At 46.0% G+C, this 10,600-nt stretch overlaps 1 protein-coding gene across 2 annotated transcripts in view; it reads right to left on the bottom strand.

The window, feature by feature from the left end:
- Nucleotides 1-10,600, bottom strand: part of LOC143297356 (uncharacterized) — a 30,705-nt gene continuing 20,105 nt past the window's right edge. For both annotated transcript variants that reach the window (XM_076609662.1, XM_076609663.1), the window contains exons 5-6: nucleotides 6,348-6,419; nucleotides 1-295 (exon numbers count right to left, since the gene is read on the bottom strand). In XM_076609662.1, coding sequence (XP_076465777.1) covers nucleotides 150-295; nucleotides 6,348-6,419 — 218 coding nt within the window. In that variant the 3' untranslated portion in view covers nucleotides 1-149. The remainder of the gene's footprint in view (nucleotides 296-6,347; nucleotides 6,420-10,600) is intronic.

The following is a 10,600-nucleotide window of genomic DNA, read 5'->3' as shown; positions in this document are numbered from 1 at the left end:
AGTCACAGGGGGGGGTCAGTCATGGGGAGAGGGGTCAGTCAGTCACAGGGGAGAGGGGGTCGGTCAGTCACAGGCGAGAGGGGTCAGTCACAGGGGTGTCGGTCACAGGGGTGTCAGTCACAGAGGGCGGGAGCGGTTCAGTGCGGGAATCAAAACTTGATCACTTTGGGTTTCTTCTTCTTGGCCACCCTGTGGGTGGGCTGGTCCCCAGCGGGGAGGCCCGGGCCACGGTCAGTATCCTCAGCGTCAGCGCTGCTCCCTTCACTGATGGTGCTCAGCTTCTGGCTGCCGATACCTGCAACACACCGTCACCGTCATCAGGGTCTTTATCCGCCCTCTCCGTGTGCTGTTTGTGTGGTCTATGCTCTGTATTGTCTGTGTGGTCCTTCAGTCCTCTGTACTGTCTGTGTGGTGTCTGTGTGGTGTGGTCCTTCAGTCCTCTGTACTGTCTGTGTGGTGTCTGTGTGGTGCGGTCCTTCAGTCCTCTGTACTGTCTGTGTGGTGTCTGTGTGGTGTGGTCCTTCAGTCCTCTGTACTGTCTGTGTGGTCCTTCAGTCCTCTGTACTGTCTGTGTGGTGTGGTCCTTCAGTCCTCTGTACTGTCTGTGTGATGTCTGTGTGGTGTGGTCCTTCAGTCCTCTGTACTGTCTGTGTGATGTCTGTGTGGTGTGGTCCTTCAGTCCTCTGTACTGTCTGTGTGGTGTGGTCCTTCAGTCCTCTGTACTGTCTGTATGGTGTCTGTGTGGTGTGGTCCTTCAGTCCTCTGTACTGTCTGTGTGGTGTGGTCCTTCAGTCCTCTGTACTGTCTGTATGGTGTCTGTGTGGTGTGGTCCTTCAGTCCTCTGTACTGTCTGTGTGGTCCTTCAGTCCTCTGTACTGTCTGTGTGGTGTGGTCCTTCAGTCCTCTGTACTGTCTGTGTGGTGTGGTCCTTCAGTCCTCTGTACTGTCTGTATGGTGTCTGTGTGGTGTGGTCCTTCAGTCCTCTGTACTGTCTGTGTGGTGTGGTCCTTCAGTCCTCTGTACTGTCTGTGTGGTGTGGTCCTTCAGTCCTCTGTACTGTCTGTGTGGTGTCTGTGTGGTGTGGTCCTTCAGTCCTCTGTACTGTCTGTGTGGTGTCTGTGTGGTGTGGTCCTTCAGTCCTCTGTACTGTCTGTGTGGTGTCTGTGTGGTGTGGTCCTTCAGTCCTCTGTACTGTCTGTGTGGTGTCTGTGTGGTGTGGTCCTTCAGTCCTCTGTACTGTCTGTATGGTGTCTGTGTGGTGTGGTCCTTCAGTCCTCTGTACTGTCTGTATGGTGTCTGTGTGGTGTGGTCCCTCAGTACTCCATACTGTCTGTGTGGTGTGGTCCTTCAGTCCTCTGTACTGTCTGTGTGGTGTCTGTGTGGTGTGGTCCTTCAGTCCTCTGTACTGTCTGTGTGGTCCGTCCTCTGTACTGTCTGTGTGGTCCATCCATCCTCTGTACTGTCTGTGTGGTCCTCCAGTCCTCTGTACTGTCTGTGTACGTGTGGTCCGTCCATCCTCTGTACTGTCTGTGTGGTCCTCCAGTCCTCTGTACTGTCCGTGTGGTCCGTCCATCCTCTGTATTGTCTGTGTGGTCCTTCAGTCCTCTGTACTGTCTGTGTGGTGTGGTCCTTCAGTCCTCTGTACTGTCTGTGTGGTGTGGTCCTCCAGTCCTCTGTTCTGTCTGTGTGGTCCATCCTCTGTACTGTCTGTGTGGTCCGTCCATCCTCTGTACTGTCTGTGTGGTCCGTCCTCTGTACTGTCTGTGTGGTCCATCCTCTGTACTGTCTGAGTGGTCCTCCAGTCCTCTGTACTGTCTGTGTGGTCCATCCTCTGTACTGTCTGTGGTCCGTCTGTCCTCTGTACTGTCTGTGTGGTCCATCCTCTGTACTGTCTGTGGTCCATCCATCCTCTGTACTGTCTGTGTGGTCCTCCAGTCCTCTGTTCTGTCTGTGTGGTCCATCCTCTGTACTGTCTGTGTGGTCCGTCCATCCTCTGTACTGTCTGTGTGGTCCATCCTCTGTACTGTCTGTGTGGTCCGTCCATCCTCTGTACTGTCTGTGGTCCGTCCGTCCTCTGTACTGTCTGTGTGGTCCGTCCATCCTCTGTACTGTCTGTGGTCCATCCTCTGTACTGTCTGTGGTCCGTCCATCCTCTGTACTGTCTGTGTGGTCCATCCTCTGTACTGTCTGTGTGGTCCGTCCATCCTCTGTACTGTCTGTGGTCCGTCCATCCTCTGTACTGTCTGTGGTCCGTCCATCCTCTGTACTGTCTGTGTGGTCCATCCTCTGTACTGTCTGTGTGGTCCATCCTCTGTACTGTCTGTGGTCCGTCCATCCTCTGTACTGTCTGTGGTCCGTCCGTCCTCTGTACTGTCTGTGTGGTCCATCCATCCTCTGTACTGTCTGTGGGGTCCATCCTCTGTATTGTCTGTGTGGTCCATCCTCTGTACTGTCTGTGTGGTCCTCCAGTCCTCTGTACTGTCTGTGTGGTCCTCCAGTCCTCTGTACTGTCTGTGGTCCATCCATCCTCTGTACTGTCTGTGTGGTCCGTCCATCCTCTGTACTGTCTGTGTGGTCCATCCTCTGTACTGTCTGTGTGGTCCTCCAGTCCTCTGTACTGTCTGTGGTCCATCCTCTGTACTGTCTGTGTGGTCCTCCAGTCCTCTGTACTGTCTGTGGTCCGTCCGTCCTCTGTACTGTCTGTGGTCCGTCCGTCCTCTGTACTGTCTGTGTGGTCCATCCTCTGTACTGTCTGTGTGGTCCATCCTCTGTACTGTCTGTGTGGTCCGTCCATCCTCTGTATTGTCTGTGTGGTCCTCCATACTGTCTGTGTGGTCCTCCAGTCCTCTATACTGTCTGTGTGGTCCTCCAGTCCTCTGTACTGTCTGTGGTCCATCCTCTGTACTGTCTGTGTGGTCCGTCCATCCTCTGTACTGTCTGTGTGGTCCTCCAGTCCTCTATACTGTCTGTGTGGTCCTCCAGTCCTCTGTACTGTCTGTGTGGTCCATCCTCTGTACTGTCTGTGTGGTCCGTCCATCCTCTGTACTGTCTGTGTGGTCCTCCAGTCCTCTGTATTGTCTGTGGTCCATCCTCTGTACTGTCTGTGTGGTCCATCCTCTGTACTGTCTGTGTGGTCCGTCCATCCTCTGTATTGTCTGTGGTCCATCCTCTGTACTGTCTGTGGTCCATCCTCTGTACTGTCTGTGTGGTCCTCCAGTCCTCTGTACTGTCTGTGTGGTCCTCCAGTCCTCTGTACTGTCTGTGTGGTCCATCCTCTGTACTGTCTGTGTGGTCCTCCAGTCCTCTATACTGTCTGTGTGGTCCTCCAGTCCTCTGTACTGTCTGTGGTCCATCCTCTGTACTGTCTGTGTGGTCCGTCCATCCTCTGTACTGTCTGTGTGGTCCGTCCATCCTCTGTATTGTCTGTGTGGTCCTCCATACTGTCTGTGTGGTCCTCCAGTCCTCTATACTGTCTGTGTGGTCCTCCAGTCCTCTGTACTGTCTGTGGTCCATCCTCTGTACTGTCTGTGTGGTCCGTCCATCCTCTGTACTGTCTGTGTGGTCCGTCCATCCTCTGTACTGTCTGTGTGGTCCTCCAGTCCTCTGTACTGTCTGTGTGGTCCGTCCTCTGTACTGTCTGTGTGGTCCGTCCTCTGTACTGTGTGTGGTCCGTCCATCCTCTGTACTGTCTGTGTGGTCCGTCCTCTGTACTGTCTGTGTGGTCCGTCCTCTGTACTGTCTGTGTGGTCCGTCCATCCTCTGTACTGTCTGTGTGGTCCGTCCTCTGTACTGTCTGTGTGGTCCGTCCATCCTCTGTACTGTCTGTGTGGTCCGTCCTCTGTACTGTCTGTGTGGTCCGTCCTCTGTACTGTGTGTGGTCCGTCCTCTGTACTGTCTGTGTGGTCCATCCTCTGTACTGTCTGTGTGGTCCATCCATCCTCTGTACTGTCTGTGTGGTCCGTCCATCCTCTGTACTGTCTGTGTGGTCCGTCCATCCTCTGTACTGTCTGTGTGGTCCGTCCTCTGTACTGTCTGTGTGGTCCTCCAGTCCTCTGTACTGTCTGTGTGGTCCGTCCATCCTCTGTACTGTCTGTGTGGTCCGTCCGTCCTCTGTACTGTCTGTGTGGTCCATCCTCTGTACTGTCTGTGTGGTCCTCCAGTCCTCTGTACTGTCTGTGTGGTCCGCCCATCCTCTGTACTGTCTGTGGTCCATCCTCTGTACTGTCTGTGTGGTCCATCCATCCTCTGTACTGTCTGTGTGGTCCATCCATCCTCTGTACTGTCTGTGTGGTCCGTCCATCCTCTGTACTGTCTGTGTGGTCCGTCCATCCTCTGTACTGTCTGTGGTCCGTCCGTCCTCTGTACTGTCTGTGTGGTCCGTCCATCCTCTGTACTGTCTGTGTGGTCCGTCCATCCTCTGTACTGTCTGTGTGGTCCGTCCATCCTCTGTACTGTCTGTGTGGTCCTCCAGTCCTCTGTACTGTCTGTGTGGTCCGTCCTCTGTACTGTCTGTGTGGTCCTCCAGTCCTCTGTACTGTCTGTGTGGTCCTCCAGTCCTCTGTACTGTCTGTGTGGTCCGTCCTCTGTACTGTCTGTGTGGTCCATCCTCTGTACTGTCTGTGTGGTCCGTCCATTCCCTGTACTGTCTGTGGTCCGTTCATCCTCTGTACTGTCTGTGTGGTCCGTTCATCCTCTGTACTGTCTGTGTTCCGTTCATCCTCTGTACTGTCTGTTTGACCTCAGGATGTTGTATATAGTGGTCTGTAATGTGCATAAACAGCTATGGCTCTGGAACGTAACTTGCTGGACACTACTGCATTATTAGAAAATTTTGTTTCTTTGTTCAAGAATTTCTAGACATGGCCTCTGTATGGAATAACAAAGACTGGCACCCCTCAGCCATGGGTAGCTAAACAAACAAAACACTACCCTGCTAACTAAAGTTAGCATGCACTTCCAGGGTATGCTCATTCAGTTCAATTCAGTTCAAAATACTTTATTGTCTGCTTCAACCAAAACCGAAAATTCTCTCTCGGCTCACCTGAAATGCCCGTCAGCAAAAAAAAAAAAAAAAAAAAAAAAAGAAGAAGAAGAAAAAAAAAAGAAAAAAAGAAAAAAGAAAAAAGAAAGAAAGAAAATGGAATAACTGTCACACCCTTCCCTCATCACCATGCACACATCAGTTATTATGTAAAATGAAAAACATCTGGGTGAGATAGTATTTCACTATAAGATAGAGTGAAACGACTGTGTGTGTGCGTATGGGTGCGCATGTGTGTGTGTGTGTGTGTGTGTGTGTGTGCATGCGTCGGTGTGTGTGTGTGTGTGTGTGTGCACGTATGTGAGCCTGTGTGTGAGCGAGTGTGCATATGTGTATGTTTCAATCATTATAAAAAGGAAAGTAATCAGTAAGATAATTATAACATTTTAAAAGACAAATGCCCATCAACAAATCTGACAAAAACGAATGAGCAACTGGCACACCCTTCCTTGATCACAGCGCACATATAAATTATCATGTAAAAAGAAAACATTCTGGTAAGAAAACAGATTACATTTAAAAATAAAGTGAAACATTCTCGTCATATGAAAGGACAATATTCACTAAGAAGATCCTAACATTTTAAGACACAAATGAAATGAAAATAAACAAATAACCCATCCATACTTCCCTTACAGCTGTGCAGACATTAATCATCACAAGAAAAGAACAAGAGAGGCAAGGCCTTCAAGACTCACTTCTGATACACTTTATAAAAAAATTAAAAAAAAAATCCAAGCTTTTTATGTATTGAGTATAATTTCAAAATGTAATGTTTACGATGAGAAAGATCAGTTTAAAGCAAATTAAGTCCCCTAGCATTAATTACAGAGTAATTTCCCTTTTTTACCATCTACACCAAAACATTTGCAAAATAAATAAAACTTCCATGCTTAGCAAAAGAATTTCCTGTTTGAACAAAAAATGATAATAATGACTGCTCTTGTTGTTGGGTCAGAATATCAGATCAAAGTGCCAAGTTTAGAGAATACAAAAAATATAAATATAACAGTAAATGTAGTTTGCATATAATTTGGCTTTTTTTTTTTTTTTTTTTTTTTTCCCCCATCCCAGAGGTGCAATATTGTTTTAAACAAGATGACTAGAAAGAACTGAATTTTTCCTATTTTTGTGCTTAATTTGGTGTCAATTGACAAAGTATTTGCAGAGAAAATGTCAATGTTAAAGTTTACCACGGACACACAGACACACACACACAGACAACCGAACATCGGGTTAAAACATAGACTCACTTTGTTTACACAAGTGAGTCAAAAAGAGAAATATATCTGGGAACAGATCTTACCTTGTTTGGCCAAATATTCAGGGCAGTCTCTTTGAAAGTGTTCCACTGACCCACATGTTCTGCATCCCCCACCTGCATTCACAAAACACATGCTGGGACACTTCCAGTCCACCAAACACTGCAGTACATCACAAAACACATGCTGGGACACTTCCAGTCCACTAAACACTGCAGTACATCACAAAACACATGTCAGGACACCCTGAGTCCATCAAACACTGCAGTACATCACAAAACACATGTCAGGACACCCTGAGTCCATCAAACACTGCAGTACATCACAAAACACATGTCAGGACACCCTGAGTCCATCAAACACTGCAGTACATCACAAAACACATGTCAGGACACCCTGAGTCCATCAAACACTGCAGTACATCACAAAACACATGTCAGGACACCCTGAACCCATCAAACACTGCAGTACATCACAAAACACATGTCAGGACACCCTGAGTCCCATGTAAATGAAACCCGGGGAATGTATTCAAAAGATGAGTGACACACAAACGCATGTGGTGAGCATCCTGAGGTCCACTTACGAGCAGTGCATTTTTACATCATTAAAAAACATGTCAGACACCTAACATCAACATTTAAAGTACAATCACAAAATCTGACAAAACGATGACACCTGACCTTTCCTATCACAGCGTACATCACAAATACACATGTCAGAAAAACTCTGAGCATAAACACGATTACATAAATAAAGAAACATTGTAAAGGGACAATCCTGAGTCCATTTAAACACCAAATGAAATCGACAAAAACAAATAACCACCATACCCATTACAGCGTGCAGTTACATCACAAAAAACAATGTAGGACAACCTTCCCATAATCACTGCTGTACATCAAAAAACAAAAACAAAAACCATACAAAAAAAAAACAAAAAAAAAATTCAAGACATACTTGAGTTAATTCAAATATGTTAAGTAACATCATTAAACAAATGTAGGACACCCTGAGTCCATGAAACACTGCAGTACATCACAAAACACATGTAGGGACACCCTGAGTCCATCAAACACTGCAGTACATCACAAAACACATGTCAGGACACCCCTGAACCATCAAACACTGCAGTACATCACAAAACACATGTAGGGACACCTTGAACCCATCAAACACTGCAGTACATCACAAAACAAATGTATGGACACCCTGAGTCATCAAACACTGCAGTACATCACAAAACACATGTTAGGACACCCTGAGTCATCAAACACTGCAGTACATCACAAAACACATGCCAGGACACCTGAACCCATCAAACACTGCAGTACATCACAAAACGCATGTCAGGGACACCCTGAGTCCATCAAACACTGCAGTACATCACAAAACACATGTCAGTACACCCTGAGTCCATCAAACACTGCAGTACATCACAAAACACATGTCAGGACACCCTGAGTCCATCAAACACTGCAGTACATCACAAAACACATGTAGGGACACCCTGAGTCCATCAAACACTGCAGTACATCACAAAACACATGTAGGGACACCTTGAACCCATCAAACACTGCAGTACATCACAAAACACATGTCAGGACACCCTGAGTCCATCAAACACTGCAGTACATCACAAAACACATGTAGGGACACCTTGAACCATCAAACACTGCAGTACATCACAAAACACATGTCGGGACACCCTGAACCCATCAAACACTGCAGTACATCACAAAACACATGTCAGGACACCCTGAGTCCATCAAACACTGCAGTACATCACAAAACACATGTCAGGACACCCTGAGTCCATCAAACACTGCAGTACATCACAATACACATGTCAGGACACCCTGAGTCCATCAAACACTGCAGTACATCACAAAACACATGTAGGGACACCCTGAGTCCATCAAACACTGCAGTACATCACAAAACACATGTCAGGACACCCTGAGTCCATCAAACACTGCAGTACATCACAAAACACATGTAGGGACACCCTGAACCCATCAAACACTGCAGTACATCACAAAACACATGTCAGGACACCCTGAGTCCATCAAACACTGCAGTACATCACAAAACACATGTCAGGACACCCTGAGTCCATCAAACACTGCAGTACATCACAAAACACATGTAGGGACACCCTGAACCCATCAAACACTGCAGTACATCACAAAACACATGTAGGGACACCCTGAGTCCATCAAACACTGCAGTACATCACAAAACACATGTCAGGACACCCTGAGTCCATCAAACACTGCAGTACATCACAAAACACATATGGGGACACCCTGAGTCCATCAAACACTGCAGTACATCACAAAACACATGTCAGGACACCCTGAACCCATCAAACACTGCAGTACATCACAAAACACATGTAGGGACACCTTGAGTCCATCAAACACTGCAGTACATCACAAAACACATGTCAGGACACCCTGAGTCCATCAAACACTGCAGTACATCACAAAACACATGTCAGGACACCCTGAGTCCATCAAACACTGCAGTACATCACAAAACACATGTCAGGACACCCTGAGTCCATCAAACACTGCAGTACATCACAAAACACATGTAGGGACACCCTGAGTCCATCAAACACTGCAGTACATGCATTACAATCAATTCATTTCAAAACCCCACCAGATCTTATTTTTGAAATACAGAGATTTTTTCACGCTCTTTCAGCCAAAGGTACAATCACTGAAGTTTGCTGGGTACCCTCGGTAATTGGTATCAAAGGAAATGAAATGGCCAACAGAGCAGCATAAAATGGCGCACAAAGAATACAGAATACTTTTGAAATACTTATCCAACAATCAGTTTCAGAATGTTTCAGCCTGCTTGAGTCTTCAGTATGGAACAGATGCCAAGCCAGTGATACTGACAGGAAAGGAAATGGGGTTTACCACTGAAATTACACCCCCCAAAATTACGGATTTCCCCTCATACTAGTATAGACAAATGTGTACTGCGCATAGCAGAAGGTAGATGTACACTAACTGAATGTTGTCACTGTGGTTTTGCCTTGATCTGGTGACAACAGAAGGGACAGGAGCATGACACATGTAAGAAGGACGCATATTTCAGTGTGAAAACGAAGCTCAATTACTTTTGAACACTTTGGCCTAAAATAAACACTCTACAATGAACTTGTCAACACTTGGGCCAAACATGACCACTCTGCAGTTTCAGTTTCAGTTTCAGTAGCTCAAGGAGGCGTCACTGCGTTCGGACAAAACCATACACGCTACACCACATCTGCCAAGCACATGCCTGACCAGCAGCGTAACCCAACGCGCTTAGTCAGGCCTTGACAAAAAAAAAGAAAAAAAAGGGGGAATAAATAATAGATAAGCTTACATAAATAAATAAATAAATAATAATTATAATATAGAAAAAGGTAGTAGTAATAATAATAATAATAATAAAAAAAATTAAAAAAAGACAACAAAAAAAGACAGCAATAATGATAAATAAGCAAATAAATGTAAAACATGAAGACACACATTCACACATACCTCAACACATGCATAACAGATATGCACCAAACATGCAGTTTCACAGATATGAAAGCACAGTCAAATACATATAAACGTACATGAGCTCCAACACACACACACACACCACACGCATTACCCTGCACCTCCTCTGCAATGAATAGGAAGTCTATGGTGCTGGGTGCACTTGAGGAACCGTGTTTTCTTTTAAAATGTGTGAAAAGTTTTGAATACTGGGAAGAGTTTCTAAGAACACATGCAACTGCTGGAGGGGTTCAGTACCAGCTAAAAACCTGTATGTTCTCGGAGGTGTTTTCGTTGGTTTTTTAAGTTGATTTTTTTTTATCCACTGCTGATTGGAGTTGTATTCTGTTCTGTTCATGGATACATGTGTCCACATTTGAGTGTCTAAGACTGAGTGTGGTTAATAATTTTCTGGCGTGGTTGTATGTGAATGGGTAATAGCAAGCACACTGCGTCTGAATTAACTTAGAGATAACCATGCATTATACAACTGCAATTCATTATTTATTATCAGTAAGTCTGAATTAACCTCGAGAAATGCACAATACTATTGCCATTCATTATTTCATTATTATTTATCATAATCAAGAGATTGGTGAGTTAACTCTTTCCATACGAACGGCGAAAGAGACGACGTTAACAGCGTTTCACCCCAAATATTGCAAGCGGAAGGCTCTTATACTGAAGAGGTGAATGTTGACAAAGAATACCACAATTCTGACGACGGAAGCTAAAGGTTGGGTCATTGA

The sequence above is a fragment of the Babylonia areolata genome, chromosome 22 (assembly GCF_041734735.1).
Source record: "Babylonia areolata isolate BAREFJ2019XMU chromosome 22, ASM4173473v1, whole genome shotgun sequence".
Lineage (NCBI taxonomy): Eukaryota > Metazoa > Mollusca > Gastropoda > Neogastropoda > Buccinidae > Babylonia > Babylonia areolata.
This window is presented reverse-complemented; position numbering and strand designations above follow the sequence as displayed.